The 21,803-nt window shown below is 32.5% G+C and overlaps 1 protein-coding gene across 1 annotated transcript in view; it reads left to right on the forward strand.

Moving 5' to 3' along the window:
- DPP10 (dipeptidyl peptidase like 10) overlaps window positions 1-21,803 on the forward strand; it is a 599,711-nt gene that overhangs the window by 523,321 nt on the left and 54,587 nt on the right. Inside the window, exons 12-15 of the mRNA XM_055316192.1 lie at window positions 699-737; window positions 5,810-5,917; window positions 19,960-20,051; window positions 20,426-20,473. Of these exons, the coding sequence (XP_055172167.1) occupies window positions 699-737; window positions 5,810-5,917; window positions 19,960-20,051; window positions 20,426-20,473 (287 nt within the window). The remainder of the gene's footprint in view (window positions 1-698; window positions 738-5,809; window positions 5,918-19,959; window positions 20,052-20,425; window positions 20,474-21,803) is intronic.

Raw genomic sequence — 21,803 nt, forward strand, 5'->3', positions numbered from 1 at the left:
TTGGTAATATACTGTGATTTAGTTTTCTTTAAATATTTTTATTATAGATTCATTTTTTCTAGAATATTAGACTTTCATAAAGTCCTATTTGTAAACATTACTAGTAAAACTTACTGTATCTACACATATTTAAGATTAAATTAATCTCATTTTGCTTTGTGAAATATGATCTTGGTTCTGATCATTTGCAAGATTACCTTAATGGTACATAAAATTTTGTCATTTCAAATGTTTATTTTTCCTTAAGAAAAGAAAATGACTATGATGGAGAGTGGATTAAATGTTGAAAGAACATCTACCTTTTCATTTTATTCTTGGATGTTTGCCCAGTTCTTTTGAAGGACTTAATAATTTTGTTTCCCAATGATGCCTAGAGGTGAAAACAGTGCCTAGTGGTTCAAAACAGTTCGAATGAGGTAATCAAACAGCACTGGAAAATGATCTTCTATCCCTGGTGACATACTACTGGGAATTCTAAAGGAGCTCACCAAAGGAAGGATTTATAATTAAATTATAATTTAATCCCAATTCTGTACTTATCCATTCAGTTGAAAACAGTAGTGATAATACGATCTCTCATGGTATTTCACCAGTTGAAGAGAGGGGGAAAAAATGCCTAATGGAAACATGTAAAAAAAAATCGATGCCTACTCATTTTAGTGTTCAGAAGCTTCATGGAGTTCATTATTTCTTTTCAGAAATACGAGATGACATCAGATACTTGGCTCTCCAAACAGGTATGGTATAGGAGGTTGCTTTATGTCACATTTTGGCTATTGTACTCATTCTATTTACCCATTTTCTGTATAATAACTTTCTCTCAAAAGTTATCTCAGTAATATTACTTTCAGTCTTTGCTATGTTTGACTGAGTCAAAAATATTAAATTATTGTATTTTTGGCTTGGCCTTTCTTTTTTTTTAAAGATTATTTGAGAGAGAAAGAGAAAGGGAGGGAGGAGAGCACAAGCGGGGTGCAGAGGGAGGGAGGGTGAAGCAGACTCCCTACTGCACAGGGAGCGTGACATGGGGCTCAATCCCAGGACCCTGAGATCATGACCTGAGCTGAAAGCAGACACTCACTTGACTGAGCCACCCACGCACCCCAGACTTGACCATTCTATGACATCATTTATTAAAAAGTTACTTCTATTTTCTATAGAGCATAAGTTGCAGAATAATTAGTAGGATCCAATTTCAGGATCACTCACATAAGTCAACTTTTGTATAAATTAAAAGAGGAAAAAGTTGTGACCCATTAAAGCTGGAAACCATCAGCATTGATCAAATTCCCCAGAAAACTGACCAAACCTCCACATGAATTGATTATGTGGAGGTTATTTAGATGAACGCTTCTTTCCCTACATGTATCCTACCTCCTGATGCTAATTTATGACATAAATGAGGCTGAAAATTTAGAACACTTTAGAATAACGACCAAATGTCTCCATGACATGGTCTCATTCTGAACATTTCAGAAGGAAACACAAGTAAATTATCTGAATATGGCTGAATTCATTTTACTACTAACTCCATCACTTTTCTACAAAGGGAAATGTGTTTGGTTTGCTTTTGATTTGTTTTGTTCTCTATAGAGATCTTTTACATTCTCTCCTGAAGTGTCATACACTTCTCTGGTTTCAATCACCACCATGTAGTGAGGCCTCTAAATGTATAGCCCTGCTCACTTCGCTGAGTTCTAAACCATCCAAATTCATGCTTGGCATCTTCTCCTAAATCTGTACAAGTAACTGCACACTCCACAGGTCCAAACTGAACATATTCCTCTTCTAGTCTTATGTATTGTTCTTATCCTAGGAGTCAAGGACATAATTACCCATCCAGCTATTAAAACCATAAACCTAGTAGTCATTCTTAAGGTTTTCTTATCCTTTTCTGCATATTATTTTTCTTAGACTATTATTCTGTATATTATTCATCACCAGGTTTTTCAATTTTACATTCCAAGATTTCCAGTCGATTTACTTTCCTCAGCTTCACAAACAGCATCCACTATTTGTGTAAAAACTGCAGGTCCAGGCAGCCCAGATGGCTCAGCGGTTTAGCGCCGTTGTCAGCCTGAGGCGTGATCTTGGAGACCTGGGATCGAGTCCCACGTCGGGCTCCCTGCATGGAGCCTGCTTTTCCCTCTGCCTTTCTCTCTTTCTACTCTCTGTGTCTCTCATGAATAAACAAAATCTTAAAAAAAAAAAAAAAAAAAAGGGAAACTGCAGGTCCTCTTTACCTGCTGAAAGCTCAACTCCTCAGGCGCATGCCAATCTCTTCTCCATGCTGCAGGCTGGCTGACAGACCATGGCAAAGTGTACCCTTGGTTGCCCCTAGCCATGCCTATTCTACAGCTGAAACCATTGTTGTCAGTTCCTTCTCCATTCTAGGCCCATTCTAGGCACATTAGCTCTAATATTCACAGGTTCTTTGTATATGTGCTGCTGAAGCGAGCACTTTACAGGTTCTTTTTAATGAGCATTTCTTTTAAATGGAATTCTATCAACTATTTTGTTTTGTGAAGGCTGCTCCTTTTTCAAACCTCAGCTTAAATCACCCATCTAAAATACTACCTCCTCCAACCACTATAATCACATCACATCCGTTTATAAAACCTTCTTTTTTAAAGTCAAGTGTAATCTTTTTTGTAATACTTACACAATTATTTCTATGTTGTTTCCCTACATTCACAAGGGCAGGAGGGGTCTTCACTTTTTTTTTCCCCATTGTCGACTAAATGCCTCATATAGAGTCTGTTTATAAGAAATTTCCATAAATACTTGCTGGATAAAGAAAAGTAGGAAGGACTATAGATAAGCTAAACCTTTTCTTGCTGGAAGCATAAGCATTATCCTTATTTATATTATATTTATCTACCAATAAATAAGTAGGTATTAATATAAACTATTTAATCTAATGAAATTGGAAAAGAATCAACTTTGATCTTGTAGTCAGTAATGGAATTTCTTAAGTTAGATACTGAAAATAAAAACAATGAGAAGCAATAAGATAATGGATATTGACATATTCTAAATTGCCCTGCATTATTAAACCTATTTTGCTATCAGTTTTATTTTCAGTGACATTCATAATAGTGTAACATGCATCAACATAATCCATGTGCTTTAGGAATTGTGCTATCTACATTTTGAACCCCAGATTTATGAATGTTTAATAGAAATTCTTCTTAAAGCATAGAAACTAGTTATCAATTATCAATTAACTATTCAGTAAAAAATAATGCAGATGGTAGTTTGTCACAGTTGAGTTTTTCTCTAGAAGCTTTTAGAGATTTTTAGAATTTGATGAAATTTAAAGTATGAGAATGATAATAGTAATGAGATGAAACAAATTCCTAAGAAAACTAGAAACTTAATCATCATATGCTTACTTTCTGGACTGTAGTGAGAATAGAGAAGTAGCCATATTTGGCCTGGCTTTCAAGAGATTTGTGATAACCTCTGTACAGAATTATTGGTCAAGAGATAGAATTTGGTATTCCCAATCCATTACTCTGTGCATCATAAACACTGACTCACAAACATGAAAGTGGACAGTGCAATTGGCTCCATTTCCATTATTTGATTCTAGGAAGAGGTTGGCATAGAGCTCTATTTATAGACAGATATTGCCTAGTGGTGAAAGTTATTAAGTGCACCAATGCATACGAGATTATAGTCCCCATCTGCTCCTTCACTGAGCCATTTATAAGGCACCAGAATTGGAAGGAGATGGGTACACAAATATAGAAAGTAAAATAGATACAGATATCCTTGTACCTTAAAAAGGCAACTTATTTTTGGAGCAAATCACAAAGGGATAATATTGAATAGGGGAGGAGCTAATAGGTTGGAGCAAATGTGGATAGAGTGATATATAACAACCATTTTTGCCTGTGGTACACATTCATCTATTCAATTATGAGTTGGACACCTACTGGGTCCTAGGCAATATAGCTAAAAAGATAAAATTGCAAATTTAGTTTAATTATTACTTGCCTAGTGAAGGAAGCCAACCATATAATAGAATGCATTGAATGCTGTGATAGAGATGAACACAGGGTAATTGTTAGAATCTCTGAGGAGAGATTTCCTAACTATGAGATACTCTCTAACTAGGGAGATTTGTAAATGGTTCCTGTTCCTTGAGTTTAAGGAGGGGCAGGCGAGGGAGGAGGGGAGAGTAAGATTCAGCATAAAGGGAAACAGAAAGGTTGTTCCAGAGAGAAAAAGCTTTATGTGCAAAGGCCAAGAGAAATCCCAGAGCACAAGAGATGGAACCTACAGAATTATTGACTCTATCATAGTTGAAAGATGTAATTCACTCAGTCAAGTTTCTTATATTATATGCCTAGTAACGATGCATTGTCTTCATCCTTGAATTGTATATTATTTCAGTTTTAAATGTTTGCATATATCATCTTATATTTTCATGAGTGTCCATGAAGTATACAAGGAAAATATTATCCTTATATTTCTATCAAAGGATGATCTCACTAGTAAAGCTAAAATCAGACTCTTAAGATTATGAAAAGAGTCATTTACTTATTCATTAAGTATATAAGTATTAAGCACAATTTATGTGATAGTCATTTTCTAGGTGCTGGAGATAGAGCAGTGACAAATAGAAGGTTCCTTCCCCATGGAGCTCGCATTCCAGGGGAACACTACCTACTTGTCTACCTACCTGTCCACCTCATACATACACATATATACACCCCTGCCTATAACATAGTGTGTTGGATGCTATTAGGTAATATAGAAAGAAATGGGAAGTAGGTAAAAGGGGATGAAGGGTTCAGATAGAGCTGTGTGATCTCGCTCTAAGATCCCCTTCTAGATGGGGTGAGAAGCACCTAACTGATAAGGTGACAAAGAGACAACGTATGGAAGACATAAATGAAAGAACCAAAGAGAATAAAAAGTGCAAGGGCCCTGGAGCAGGAGCATGCACAATATGGAAACAAGAGAATGAAAAGAAGAGATCAGAAAGAGAGTGGTGGGCCAGATCACCTCAAACAGCTTGTAGGCCATTTTAAAGACCTGCAGAAGAAACCATAAGCAAAGCCTTCCTTTTACTATATGTGTAATCACTTTCACTAATCCAATAGGAAAGAATCCAGTGTTTTGTCAGGCAAATCCATTTTCTTAATGTTTCCCCTGGAGCAAAAGGAAAGCAATCTATATGTATAGCTTCCATCATTTAATTTTCAGAAAATAATTCTATTGATTTAACATGCCACTAGAGTTTAATTAAAAAATGATCAAATGGGCATTTGTGTTTGTGTGTGGGTTTGTTTTTGTTTTTTTTTTTTTGGAGGGGTGAGAAGTGAAGATGCGAAGTTTGAATTAAATGATTTTCACTAGATTCCTTCCGATTTTGCAGCCTTTTATCTTCTGTGTTTTCAGTAAATTTATATATAGATCAAGAGAAATGTATGTTCAAGTAATCAGAATTGCTGAGTCAAAGATTTCAGAACACATATATTAAAAATTGCATGTTTTTTGGTAAACCATTCATTAAAGAGCTTCTTATGGTAGTCCAAATCAAAGAGACAGAAAAGAGAATGATGGGGAGTAAGGTAGGGAGGGATGAGAAGTTACTGTTTAATGGGCACAGTTTCAGAAACCTACAAAATTTCTGAAGATAGGTGGTGGTGGTGCATTCACATTATTTTTAGAGATAATTTGACCATTTCACAAATTCTAAATGAGAAATTTATGTAACCCATACTTAAATTAGCAATGGTTGGCAGCACAAAGCACATACCATCTTGAGATCATTATATGCACTTCTGTGTTTTAGAATGAGGAGCCGGTGTTTTCTAGAGATGGCAGCAAATTCTTTATGACAGTTCCTGTTAAGCAGGGGGGCCGTGGAGAATTTCACCACATAGCGATGTTTCTTGTCCAGGTAAGTGCTGGCTTCTTTCTATTCGGTGTCATTGCGGTACAATTTTGTGACATATTATGAATCTATAGTTAATGCCTGTGAAGTTCAGCCATATATTTAACCCAAGGACTACGTTTTAGGAAGAGGATTCCCCTCCATAGCTACAAGTTCAAACTGTACCTTCCCACAAGAGTCTCAACACTCAACAGAACTCAGTGAGTCATACACGTATGCTAAGAGGTGAGGGCCTTTGGATATAGAATTGAATACATGAAAATTACCCAGCCCCTACTTTCATAGACTTGAGGACAATCTAGAGAAAACTTTTCATTCAACAAATACATATTCTTTATTTTGTACAAGCAGTATTTCAAAGTGCTATAAATGTTTTAAATACTTGAAGCAAACTACATGTCCATCGAAAAGTTGGATATATTATGGTAGATGCTCATAAGCGAATGTAATGCAGATTTGAAAAACTAGGATAAAGAGACAGAGACTGTGCTAAATTTTTATAGACTTTCTGATAAAAAGAAGGAAAGGGTCATTTTTCCTTTAAATTGCAAATGAGTTTACAGTTAAAAGTTTATAAAGTTGTACCCAATTACTAAAAAATTAGAGAATTTAGAAATAGTTGAAATATGACAAGGTTAATGAATCAATTTGAATGTAATGGCTAGTAACAAATATTCATGAGAACTAGTTTCCTTCAAAATCACATAAATAAACATCCTAGTCTCAGGTAAAAGATAATTTATAAAGATAAAACTTTGTGGAAAAATTGGAATCCTCTAGGAGAGTTTCCAAACAAACTAGCCAAGAATCAATTTCATGCTTACAAAATATAGAGTAAAAAATATAAATGTGCCAAAAGATCCCGAAACAACCTAGCTACTTTTATGTCGTTAGAACCTTTAAGCCTTGTGCATATTCTTATACTTTTATCATTATCTACATACATATTTATGTTCAGCAACTCAGTGCCTTGAATTCTCAAAATCTTATATCAGTAGTTTAAAATTAAACACTTGTCTAAGGTCTGTACCTATTAAAATAATTGTCATGGCTTTAATTTTAATCAAAGCTGAAATAAAAATTTTGGGACGTGTATAATGTCCAAAATAGAGATGTAGATTAATTTTCATAGTATATCATTAAGTTGGAAAAATAGGTTATAGACTAATGTATAATGTGATCTCATTTATTTCTAAATAAATATATATATGCATAAATTTTCTGACAGTTTTATAGCTAACTTTTAAAATGATTAAATCAGAAAGGTATGACTAAGGGAACTCTTTTTTTGTTTTTTGTTTTTTATTTTTTAATGTGAACTGGAGGAAGCTTCACTAGCAAATTGCTCTACCTGATTAACTCTTGCTAGCTAATAGTCAACTCTGTTATCATAAATAGGAGAGATATTTTGGCCAAAAATAATAAATCACACTTTCCAAATCTTAAAAGTGAATGTAGCATTTTATTAAATTTTTAAATTGATTAAATTTTTAAAGGCTAGTATTTTATATTCAAGAAATTGTGTGAAAATCCAGGTGGTCAAAATTAGATACAAATTGTAAATATTTATAAGATAGAGTGAAAGATAGGGAAAGATGTGTAATACATCTTTTATATATACAATTCCAGGAAAACAATCTATTCAACAAATTAAGAGAAATAGTGTCTTTTAAAAGTGTGGGACTGGCTGGGAATGGGGGGGTGCTGATGCTGGTATGTAGGAATCAAGATATTTATGAATCGGGATCCCTGGGTGGCGCAGCGGTTTGGTGCCTGCCTTTGGCCCAGGGCGCGATCCTGGAGACCCGGGATCGAATCCCACGTCGGGCTCCCGGTGCATGGAGCCTGCTTCTCCCTCTGCCTATGTCTCTGCCTCTCTCTCTCTGTGTATGTGTGTGTGTGTGACTATCATAAATAATAAATAAAAATTAAAAAAAAGATATTTATGAATCAGCAGAAGTTCCTTTATAAGCCATAGGAAGAAATACCTTCTGTCCCCAAATAATCCTGACATACATTCTAATTCATTATTACAAAAACTTCATAGAGCAGATGTGTTTACTTTGTTCCTCTTCCATATGAAGATTATAACAAAGCTTTCCTTGAAGTAGAAAATATTTTGATCTATTCTAGTGGCAGTTCAGAGAATTTGTAGCTTGTCTCACTGAGAAATAAACATGACTGATTATTTATGGATATTTTGGCAATGTTGATGAAATAAATCTACTTTGCTCATGAGTTAGAGGTCAGTGGTTAGATAAATATAAGTTATACCTAAGTCTACACACACACACACAATCTTAAATAGTTTGAATTCCTTTGCCTCAATTTTTTAAATAGCTTACAAAAAAGCTCTTTTATGAATCTTTTATGATTACCATAATGACACGTATATATGCTATAAAAATGTGTATGATTCTAAACCGAATTAAGTGAACAAATTTAAAATCAAACACAATCTCATCACCCCATACTCTTACAGTATAAATCGTACTTATTTCTAATATATATTTCTAATTCCTTTTAACATATATGAGGTATTTCTAATACATATTTCTAATTCCTTTTATTTTTTTATTTCTAATTCCTTTTAATATTAAAAACTATTTGATTTTCTCTTAAATATTGTAATCATAGCACATATATATTTGTAGTATTTAAGGAATAATCTATAAATATCTTCCATTATTTATTACATTCTTAATATTTAATATTCTTAAGTATGGTTTTAATATGTATGTTATATATGTTCATTCTGCCAACTAGATTTACTATACTATATTTAAATGAATCAATTTGAATCATCATTAAAGTGACGCTAGTTTTGATACTAGAGATTATTCAGAGATAAACATTCTTATACATACTTATTTGTGATTATTACCACAAATATATATGTTATCAAAAGATACCTAGGCAAAGCACATATGTACATATGTATTTGTTTAGTTTTTTTTTTTTTAAGATTTTACTTATTTATTCATGAGAGACACAGAAAGAGAGAGGCAGGGACATAGGCAGACAGAGAAGCAGGATCCCTGCGGGGAGCCCAAAACGGACTCGATCCTGAGACTCTGGGATCATGCCCTGAGCTGAAGGCAGATAGTCAACCACTGAGCCACCCAGGCATCCCTGTTTAGGTTTTTGATATGGAGTGTAAAATTGGCTTTCTAAAATAGTATATTAAAAAAAAACATTGAAAAATAAAAATAGTAATTTACAGTCTAACAGCAATGCATTACCAACATTGATGACTTTTCACCCCCCCCTTTTTTCCCTTGACATACTGAAAGTAAGAATTGACAGAACAGAGAGTTTGATGGCCAACAATCAAGATGACTACCCTAGCAGTATCTGATGTCTAGCTATATTTGAGAGCTTCCTCACTGAATGAAAACAAATTTATCTGTTTGAAGTATCTTACTAAATGAGATTAGTAAATTTTTACAAACACTTTTCCTTTTCACGAGTATGTAGATAAAAACTATTATTTTTTTTTAAAACTATTAATTAAGACCAGGCTATAAAATTAGTCTTTCAGGTTATTTTCATTATAGAGAGTGATGGTTGTCATTACAGATACTTTAGTGGGTTTTTTTCCGTATTTACAAAGTTGATTGATCCTTACTAATTTCAAAAAATACAAGTAGAAATAATTTATGTGTATCCTCCTTTTAGACAAGATTATAATTTTATGTAAACTAGAGTATTTCATTCTAATATTTTAAATTCTAATTGTAAAGCATACTTTTCCCATAATGCTATGAATTTTTGAAAACCAGTTCTTTAGAAGATTAATATTTAGTTGACTGGATATAGATAGTTAACCAGTATTAATTTATGTATAATTCATAGCAATTTGCTGTAGTTACATCTGTCACTCTACAAAAAGCTACGTTTTATTATGGAGTATTTATTTAGTTTTGATTAACAGAACCGGAATTCCTCCATCAAAAGTAAAATATTTCTAAGCTTATATATACATATATATATATATAAATGAACATTTGGCAGAATGAACAGCTATTAAAACCATACTTAAGAATAATATTAAATATTAAGACTATAATAATGGAAGATATTTATAAATTATTCCTTAAATACTACAAATATATAAGTATGTATATATACATTAATATATACATATATTATTTAATTTCTAGATTATTTTCAATTTGAGTATGTGATAGCAGAATTCCTCTACTTTTATATGTTGCATTAAAAACAATATTAACATAAATAAAAACTGGCTTTTCCAAAAATCTATAAAGTAATTGTTCTTTTGAGTAGAATATACAATATGCAATATTAACATCAATTTATATACTGCCTAAATCCAACAATGATGTAAAACTTCTTTACTTCAGACCATTAAACTTGTGATTGCTTCAGAAATCTCCTTCCTCATCTCTCCATAGTATTTCTTATGTAGACCTTAAACTTCTGAACTGCCATATTTGGAACTCTAATATCTTGCATCCTGTAATGCAGGCTGCAGTTAAGTAAAGGGTTTTTGACAAAGACATGGCTACTTTTTTCTCTCAAATATGAAGTAAGCAGAGTTTCAATCATGTTAAGTGGTTCAAATTCATAAACATAAGGAATTGCCCTGTCATATTCCTAAATTGTGTTAAGTGAAAAATTATATATGTTGCTGAATCCATTCTCTTTCTGTATGTAGCAATACAAAGTATTGCTCATGAGAACTGATGATTTCACTTGGAACAATTTTAAATGCATTCATTACAAATACTTTAGAAAATGGCATGCCCCCAATTCACAAGTCTATCACATAATCAACCCAATATTTTTTTTATTAAATTTCACCATTGTATCTGATTAGAACATTGTCTGAAAACAATTAACTCACCTCATGTGATAGACAGTAAATTAAAGCATGCTATTTTTAAGCACTGGAAAATTTTACTTATTTAGAAGCTACAGAAGTTCAACAGAATTTTTAAGAAATTTGAATGAACCATATATAATCAGGTAAAAAGCACATGTATTATTAAATTTTCAATGATACCAACATCTTCCAAATTTTTAAATATAAATACAAGATTAATTTTTCTGAGTAAGAGAAAATCTATACTAATTTGAGGAGAGGTATCTGATGTGTAATAGTTCTGATGTCATATTCTCAAATTTTATTTTATTCGGAAATAAAAATACTTTATCTGCATCCTAGATTGTCATCCCTCCAGTGAAGGAAATCACTAGTTCTACTACTGTTTATTCTAAAATTAAAAGTGAAATAAGAGTTTAATTTAAAGTACATTGCATGTTGCCCTTGTCAAAAGCCCACTGTGCTTTCTTATTCATAATCATTTTTCTGTTCTACCAAGTTAATATAGAGACTGTGGTTGCATGGAAATAATTATTACTGTACAGTAAAAAATGATTATTCTTTCCTTCTCTGTTAAATTATCTTAGCTGTGATTGCTTGTCCTTTGAAGGTGGATTTAAAACTAACTGAGGTATAGATACCTCCCTCGAGCAGACTAGCCAAGTTCCTTGATGTTTATGTTGAACTTACCGTATGGCCATCTACCATATTCTGATTTGTATTAGAATTATTTATCTAAGGTCCAGATCAAAAATAATATGCTCAATGCTATGATAAAATCTGATATGCATTAGTAGAAAATAGTTGAGTCTTATAACTGTAACTATAGAACTATAAAAGATAAGCTATGTATTACATGTGAAATGAGGTTCTACTTAGTCCACAACCCAGATTTTCCCTGGTAGATATAAAGCAAGTAGGGCAATTACAGATGCTCGAAGTGAATCCGATGGTTGTGAGGCTGTTGTTAACGCTTCTAACAGGAGGACTTTTGGTCCTAAACTAGAAGCATAATATTTTTATGCTAGATGGATCATTGAAATTAATAATGTGGTTTTTAATCTTATGTATGCTGTGTTCAGACATTGTCTCAAAGCACAAGATTTTTGCTCATGATCACTTTTAATGTGGACACTCTTCTACCCTTAAACATTTATCTACAAATAACAAAATTTTCTGGAAAAAAAAAAAAGAAAATATAGTCAAGCTAGAAATCTCTGAGCCAAAAGCCTCCCTAGGTATGTACAAATATAGAGCAGAATTTCTTTATCTTTAATGTTTTGAGACATTGTTCATCTTAAAATTGGGCACCAAAGATGCAGTAAAACCTTAAGATCTTAATATCCTGTCCTTGGCTCATTCAAAGCAGGGTTTAAAAATGAGTAAGGGAAACCATCTATGGGATGTTGACCTGTGGGAATCCGGCTATTAAATATGTGATTTCAGAACTCTGTGTAAGTCTTTGGTCTATCTCTGCCTCAAATCAGAGAAATTTGGTTTCATCTTTGCATTTATACTTTCATTCAGCAAATACTTGTAAAGTGCTGTAATGTGTCAGACAACATGCAAAGAAAAAAGTTAAAAATAAGGAAGTCATATATTGTTGTCAATGTTAAAAAGCTAGAGGTCTAGGGAACTCCCTTTAAAAACAAGGAACAGATGATTTAGGGAGATGTCAAAATATAGACATAAGACATAGAAAAATTTTTGAAGGCAAATTATTTTACTACATATACATAGTGGAGTAGAGTGCCCTTTTTAGTTTCTGCTTCCAATAGTATGCGAAAGTTGATATTGTAATGAAACTCTCTAATGTCAAAAACCCCAGATTCTAGACATATTTATACCAAAAACACGTGAATTATTACTCAGCTAGTAATATATTTAATTCTCTAAGGATAATGCAAATGAATTAGAGGTGAATTCCAACAATTACAATTGTCCCAAAGTCACACACTGGGAAATTAAAATATAATGTCTACATTATGCATGGATTTAATAGAATATATATACATTATATTATCTACATAAAGGTTATCATCAATAAAAGGAAATATGGAATGTATAAATTAACATTCAATATCAGAATTTAGAAAAAGAACAAAATAAATTCAAATGAAGAAGGTAGGAAATGAGAAATACAATAGAATTCAATGAACTATAGCAAAGGTAAAATAATGAGGCATAGCAAAACAAACACTTGGCTCTGCAAAAAATACTAATAATAATTAAATGTATCATGTCTATTAAGTTAGCTTAAAAAGTAGAAAAACTCAAAGTAATCAAAAGGAAGCATAACTGCAGATTTTAAAATGTATTTTAAAATAGTATTAATAACTTCATGCCAACAAATTTGAAAACTTGAGTAAAATGAATTATAGAAAAAAATTACCAAATCTAATTTAAGAAACTATCTGATTGTCCTATATTATTAAGGAAATGGAACAGTGTTTTAAAATGTTTTCACATTAAGTATAGGTGGATTTCAAAGTTGGGATCTACCAAATATTCAAAATATTCAAGAAGCACACACTTAAATTATATAGAAACACATTCAGAAAATAGAAAAAGATGGAATATTTTTCAATGTATTTTATGATACAGGTTATCATCTGGTACCCCAAGCCAAATGAAAACAGTATGAAGGACAATTACATGTCACTTAAGAACTCCTAAACCAAATTATAGCAAATTGTATTCTTCAGTGGATAAAAAAAAAAAACTTATTTTTCACATAAGAATTCTAAGTTTGCTTAAAATGTAAATATCTATATCATAATTCAATGCATTTGCCTCCACATGAAAAAAAATCATCTTATAGATGCAGACAGCCTCCAATAAATTCTACAAAATACATATTCAAAAACTTCAGAAATTTGTTAACAAAGACAAATTCTTTAAGCTGATAAAGGCATTCACCAAAACCTTAAGTAATTTAGCGTAGTCTACAGTGCACCGCTAGTTAAGCTTCCTTTTAAATATCAGCATTGAAACTTTGTATACTGACAGATGGTAACCAGACTTAACCTGGGGATCATTCCCTAATGTGTAAAAATATTGAATCACTATGATTTACACCTGAAATTATAAAATATTTTGTCAATTAAGTTTAAATAAAAATAAATAAAACTTAAAAATAAAAATCACCATTGAGACAAGAAATCAAAGTGAAGGACCTTGACTATGCACAAAACCAAATATGATGGTTTTTAAAAATTGCCACCTAAGAAAAAGAGAAAAAAACAGAGTCATTTCTGGGAATATTGTTGGTGAAAGGAGAGGTGGAAACTAGAAACTAGTGATGGAAATTAAAGACCCTGCAGGGGAAAAAAAAAATATATATATATACACACACATATATGTATATATGTATATATATTATATATATATAATGTATATATGTATAAAAGTATATATACATATATGTGTGTATATATACCAACCTAAAAAGGAAGGGAATTCTGACACATGCTATAACATAGATATATGTTAGATATAACTATAGATATAACATATATATAACAATATATATATATATATATATATATATATAGTCAGAAAATACGCATCCCCTCCTAACACTGCTGGGGAATAAATTCTTAGAGTTCTAGAAAAAGTATTCCTTAGGGACCTAGTTCCTTAGTGTAACAGTAATGTAAGTCTAGTGGGTCATCTAATATTACTATCCTTACACATCTATATCCTAGAAAATCTGAGATTTTTATAAAGAAGAATATATAGCTGGCAGCAGACACACAGACATGACTGTATGAGGTTAACAGAAAGTAAGAATTAAAAATATTCAATAAAGATACCCCTCCCTCAAAATCAACTATGAAGCAGAAGAATACAGTCATATGATACTCCTGAAAGAATTAAGTATCACTAAATAAATACTTGTATATATAAAATTATCAAACATGAAATTTAAAACTCAGTAAAGGCTTCAAAAAGAAAAGTTGTAGAGTAAATAACAGATTTCAGGAAGGACATTTAAAAAATAGTACAAAATAGTAAGAAATAAATTAATGGAAAGATGATCAAGGGTAAATAGATATTGCTGAAAATATACTAGTGGGTATAAAGCAGGGAAATGAAAACAAATGAGTAAACAAATGAAATAAAGTTGAGAGGATCAGAAATAGCTAAGATAGGGGAATACTATGAACTGACATTTAATTGGATTTCTTAAAAAAGAGAAGAACAGTAGGGGTTAGGCAAAATTTAAAACCATAATCCAACAATAAACTAGAACAACAAAAATGGTCAGGAAACAAAAGAGAAATTTGGAGTGGTGGTAAGAACATTATTAAAGTTATTAATACAAAAAAAGTTATTAATACAATAATAACATAAAACTAAGAAACCTAGCCGACTTAAAAACATTAACAAAATTACAAAAAACTGCTTATAAAAAACCTCATTAAACATGATATCCATAATAAATATATAAAATACGATAGAAGTTTTCAAAAGGTATCAGTCATACACAATAAATGTAATTTGGCTTAATTTATGTACTAAAATTTTTAAGAAAACGTTTTTCAGGGCAGCCCGGGTGGCTCAGCAGTTTAGCGCCGCCTTCAGCCTAAGGCCTGATCCTGGAGACCCAGGGTTGAGTCCCAGCTCAGGCTCCCTGCATAGAGCCTACTTCTCCCTCTGCTTGTGTCTCTCTCTCTCTCTCTCTCTCTCTCTCTCTCTCTCTCTCTCTCTCTTTCTGTCTCTTGTGAATAAATAAAATCTTATAAAAAATAAAAAGTTTTTCATATTGGTTCTTGAAACTAATGCAATTCAGTCTTTTTGAAAATACACATTTAAAACAAAAGGATTTAGAAAGACTAAATCTTGATGCTAGACAAGAGAGCATTATGCCTCAAAAGCATTAAGAAGACCAGACGAAACTTTATGATGTTCAAAGGCACAAATCACAATGAAGGTACAATAGTTAAAAATGTCTGTATCTGTGTCAGATAGTGCAATAGCTACCTTCATAAAGTGGAAAGGCACAAAAGCTACTTGGTATGTGGAAACCTTCTTGTACCAACCTTTGTCCAAAGTTAATCACATTATATGATTTATATATATATATATATATATATATATTTGTTATATATTATATTTTATTATATATTGTATTCTAATATTAGCTACATTATATATTATTTATATATAGTTATATATACAGTTGGTTTCTATCACTAGTTTCTAGTTTTCACTTCTCCCTTCACCAATATTCCAATACATATAATATATATATATCATGTAATATATAATTATATATATATATCCAAATAAAAGATAAATCCTTTTCAAGTACATAAGGAACACTGATAAAAACTGAACATGCATTAATTATTTTAAAGGCTCAATAAGTTCCATAAAGTAGAAATTATATGAAAGCATGCTATGATGACAATGTAAATCAAGAATATATTTTTAACAAGTTTTCTGGCTAGAAACTTTTTTAAAGTAAATCCAACTAAACAATTCCTTGCAAAGTTCAAATTTGCAAAATTTATAACTAGTGATAACAAGAATGACAACACACACACCCAAAGACAAAACACAGGCTGGACCAACTGAGTAAAAATGAGAAAGGAAACACATACAATTAGGAATGATTGGTGGGAAATAGCAAAGGACAGTTAATAGATCCCTAGAGAATATTTTGAAGAACTCTATGCCAATTAATTTGAAAATTTAGATGAAATGAACAGTTTCATGAGGAAACACATTTTACCAAAACTGCCCCAAGAGAGACAGACAACTTATATTGACTAATGACATAGAAGAAATAATGTCATCAAAGAAATACACCACAATGGAGCACCAAGGATCACATGATTTTACAAGAGAATCTTACCAGACTTTCAAAAGTAATACCAACACAATTTGAAATATTCTATGTGCTTTATTTATGGTTGCTGTAAAAGCCTTTTACAAAATTTCATATCAATTCCTGTTTTTTGTTTTATGATAGTCAGAGAGAGAGAGAGAGAGAGAGAGAGGCAGAGACACAGGCAGAGGGAGAAGCAGGCTCCATGCACCGGGAGCCTGATGTGGGATTCGATCCCGGGTCTCCAGGATCACGCCCTGGGCCAAAGGCAGGCGCCAAACCGCTGCGCCACCCAGGGATCCCTCAATTCCTGGTTTTAAAAAAATAAATATAGGGGCAGCCTGGGTGGCTCAGCAGTTTAGCGCTGCCTTTAGCCTAGGGCCTGATCCTGGAGACCTGGGATCAAGTCCCACGTCGGGCTCCCTGTATGGAGCTTGCTTCTCCCTCTGCCTGTGTCTCTGCCTCTCTCTCTCTCTCTCTCTCTCTCTCTCTCTCTCTCTGTGTGTGTGTGTGTGTGTGTGTGTGTGTCTCATGAATAAGTAAATAAAATCTTTAAAAAATAAAATATTTAAAAATTAAAAATATAGGAATTGGTAGATAATTTCTTAACATGATAAAACATATGTTTCAGTCCATAATCCAATAGAGTAGGATTCCCATCAAGGTCATAAACAAGGAAGGATGCACACCATATCCACAATATTGTGTTGGGAGGTATTTGTGTAAATCAGATGAGAATAAACCATAAGCCGTAAGATTTGGGTAAGTATTCAGTGAGATAGCAGGATAGATATTTAGCATAAGGAAATGAATAGTGTCATTATTTGCAAATAATAACCATTTAGAAAGGATATGATTTAAAAAAGATATGAAATAGAAAGCTACTCACAATAGCCACAAAATATAAAACACTTGGTAATTAATATAAAAATGAAATATATATGAAATGTAAATGTGTTCAATGTACAAAATCTGTATGAGGACAATGCTAAAAGACATAAAAGCTTTCTGAAAGGCATAGACGTGAAAAAAATGGGAAAACATCCCTGTTCTGGGATAAAATGACTAAAGATCAAAAAGAGGTCAATATTAATTATAAATTTTATTTCATACCAATAAGAAATTCTGTCAAGTTTTTATGTGCTTGAATGAGACATGCTTATTTTTAATAATATTTGGGGAAATCCTGACAAAAATAGAGAAGGGGTGAATTGTAAACAATATGGATGTTACAGAAATCTGTATTTAAGAATGTGTGGTTTTGCGACATGAATTAACAGAGACTAAAGAAACAGTATAGACAGACACATATGGAAATATATCTGATAAAGATGGCATTTCAAAGTACAGGAAAAATGAATTTTTTCATAAAGTAGTCTTGGAAAAATTGAATATCATTAGGAAAAAGATAAAAGTAGATATATGCTACCACCATAATTCTAAAATGTTCAGATATCTAACTTTGAGAAATAAAACCTTACATGTACTGAGAGAAAACATCAATAAATTATTTGTAACCTTAGTTTGAAGAAAGCCTTTAAACTATGCACCAATACCTAGAGACAATATGATGGTAAATTTGATTACATATAGAAAAAAAATTTTTGTGAAATTGTACTATAACTAAGGTCAACATAAGACGAGAAACCAGGAAAATATATTTGCAGCTTAAGCTCACATAAATAAAGACGTAAAAAGCTCTTAAAAAATAAAGAAGACCAAAACACAAAAGAAATCTGATAGATAATATAGACAAACATTAGCAGAGAGATAATTACTGAATCTCACTTGTAATTATGCAAATGATATATATGTTGTACTATACATACATATATATGATGTTCAACTTTTTTCCTAAGAGAAATGCAAACTGAAATTATACCAGTATACCTATCATAAGTTGAGTTTCTGACAAATCCAAAATGCTGAGCATTCTGTAAAACACTGGACCAAGAGTCTAAAAAATGGCCATTATTGTAGAAATCAAAGAAGACAAATGCTTTTCTTTGAGACTAAAGAGATGATAATCCAATATAATATGTAAAGCTTGATTGAGACATCTATTTTATCTAAATACATAAATATACGTACATTTAAATATGAAATATATATATAGTTATTTGGGTTACTTGGGATTGCTGTGGAAATTAGGGTATAGACTATATATTTAGATTTTGTTAATGTTAATTAATAGGTGTGATATGTGACTTGCCTACATGTGAAAATAGTTTTAATCTTGAGAGATGTATATTATTTAAGGCAAAAATACCCTGATGTTAAAAATTTAAAAAAAAAAATACCCTGATGTTTGCAGCTTTTAAATGATTCAGCAAACAGCAAAAGAGGGGGGACAAATTCTCAACATGTTGACATTTGGTGAATCTAGGAAATGATCTTATGGATATCCATGTACTTTCCATTCTGCCTTTCAACAGGTTTCTATATTTTCTCAATAAAATGAATGAGATACAATTTCATACTCATTAGTTTGACAAAAAATTAAATAGTCTGAGGAAATTAATGTTGGTAAGGCAGTGATGAAGATGTGGAGCAATGAAAACTCATATTGCTAGTAGACTGTAAACAGGGACAACTTTGGAAAATACTTTTTCACTGCCTATTTAAGTAGAAGACATCTGTACTAAAGACCAGTCCCCAATTTCTTGGTGTTTGTCTCAAGAAAACCCTGCCATATGCATCAGGAGACATTAATAAAACTGTTCATAGTCAACTTGTTTTTAAGAGCAAAGATTTGGAAATGTTCAACTGTTGATAAAACAAATTATGCTATCTTCATATAAAATGCCATATAGCAGTGAAAACAAACTATGGCTACAAACATTAATAGGAATAAATCTCAGGGATAAGTTATTGTGGGGAAATAGCAAATCTTAAGGTGACAACATGTTGTAAAAGTTGAAAGTATGTAATAGTAATTATTTAGAATAAAGTTTGTTTTGAAATGTTTTATTTAAAGACATCCAAACTGTGCAGTTGCCAGTCATCAAGATGAGAGTTACCAAAGTCCTATGTCTGTACCAAATGCCACGAATGACATCCCATGTCAAAGTGATGCACAGGCAAGCCTCACCCAGAGGTGTTTTCAGAATGGTTTTCCTACAGTATAGGAGAAAAGGCACTATCCTACTCTGGTCAATGTTTGCGTGTGTGTGTGTGTGTGTGTGTGTGTGTGTGTGTGTGTGTGTGCGTGCACGCACGGATTCTTGAGTTTGAAAGCAAAAAACTGAATGTTAGCTGAGAATTACAGAATTAAAAGTGACACAGGCAGTTAGTACTTTTGTGTTGACCACAGAGGTGCTGTTTAAATAAAAAAGAAAATCAATATTTTCTATTTCTTTGCAGAGTAAAAGTGAGCAAATTACCGTGCGACATCTGACATCAGGAAACTGGGAAGTTATAAAGATCTTGGCATACGATGAAACTACTCAAAAAATGTGAGCGTTTTTGGTTCTCTAGTCAGGTTGGAAGTCAGGGCTGTCAAATGCAATTTTTTCTGCCAGATTTACGTTTTGCTTACTGTGGTCCTCGTCCAGACAGTCCAGCTGTGTAAAGACCAACTTTTTCTTTAAAGAGTCTCCCTATCTTTATCCAGGGACACACTTGCACGGACACACTTACACAGATACGTGCACACACCCTCAGACGTCTTTAAGAAAAAAAGATGTGTTTCCCAAATGGACCAAAATTCTGTGGTTGAATAATGAAACAGCTCTTACCTGTTCTTTGGCAGTTTGAAAATTCAAATGAAAATCAGCCTGGCAAAAATTGATCTGTGCCTGATGTTTGTGTTGTTTTCTTTCCTGGGCAGTTACTTTCTGAGCACGGAGACTTCTCCCAGAGGGAGGCAGCTGTACAGGTAAGCAAGGTGGAAGGATTGCCCTGTATAGGTTGATTTCTCAATGGCCATCTACACAGCTTAATGATAGGATGGGAAAATCTGAAGTTTCATTTTTGACATGACAAAATCTCACACTCTTGATCCATTTTCTCAGCTCTGAACCTTCGTGAGCCTGAAGGGTTGGACTTGAGGGGAAAACCATCTAGCTGTTACTTCTTTTTTTCCTTACCTGCTTTCACAGTCTCAAAATATCTTTTTTTTTTTTTTTTTTTTAAGGCTTGCTTCTCTCAATTGCCCACATCATAGGCATTTACGTATTTTCCTCACTGGCCTTTTCTTCTGCTAAGCCTCATTTTTCATTTTCAGTGCATTAATACTGTATACCAGTAATTTATTCCCAAACAAAATAAAACCATTGTGACTACTTAGAAGAGTGGATCAAGGGAAAATTTTTTTCTCCCCCCGCCCCCTATAGTGTGTAAAACCTAGTAAGTTTGCTATTGAAGCCAGGGACACTCATTGCTTACTAAAATAAAGCATTAGATGGGAAATGTTTCATCTGCCCAATTTTCTGAGATGGAAAGTTATATTCATTAAAGATACTTAAGGTCATACCTATTTAGTATTAAATTGTTTCCTCACTCAGAAAGCTTTCACCAGGACCTCACAAGAATGACTTTTATTTTTGTCTGGCAAGCAACTTATTAATTCTAGACTTTGTATACACTTTCTAATTTCCATTTCACAGATCCATTTTTAAAGTGTCAAAACTGCCATGGCATATTCTCAGTAGAAATTCTTCATGTTTGAAGAAGTTTCACCACTGATTCATACCCAATGGCGTAGACTTTCCTTTGAGAGTAAGAATGTATGTTTAAAGCACCCTAAACTCCCTCTATCCACCACTCTCATTTATGCATCAGTTGCTTTCATCTGAATCAAGTGTCTCATTTTATCACCTCTCCCAGTATATGATTTCTATATTCAGTTTTTGGATGTTTTGTTTTTCTCAGAGTCCAGAACCCATATTCTCAATGACTTCCAAAGGGAGAACAGCTATTTATTTAGAGACTGATTCTAATTTTGGTTTAGAGTTCTTGATGAAAGTACTGGTTACTTTTTTTGTTGTTGTTCTTTTTGGTGACCGAATGCCTATCTTGAAACATATACTCTGGTTGGTACTAGTAGTCCTGAACTATGTTTTAAGGTCATGAAACTGCTTGATCAGTTTTATTTTTCTCATTTTATGAAACTCTTAAAGAAAAGTGATAATGTCAGAAGATTAGACTTGGACAATTTTAGCCAATGGAACTATCTCAATCTGTCTTCCCTTTATTAGCCTAGAATG

This window comes from Nyctereutes procyonoides, unplaced genomic scaffold (genome assembly GCF_905146905.1).
Source record: "Nyctereutes procyonoides isolate TBG_1078 unplaced genomic scaffold, NYPRO_anot_genome, whole genome shotgun sequence".
Classification (NCBI taxonomy): Eukaryota; Metazoa; Chordata; class Mammalia; order Carnivora; family Canidae; genus Nyctereutes; species Nyctereutes procyonoides.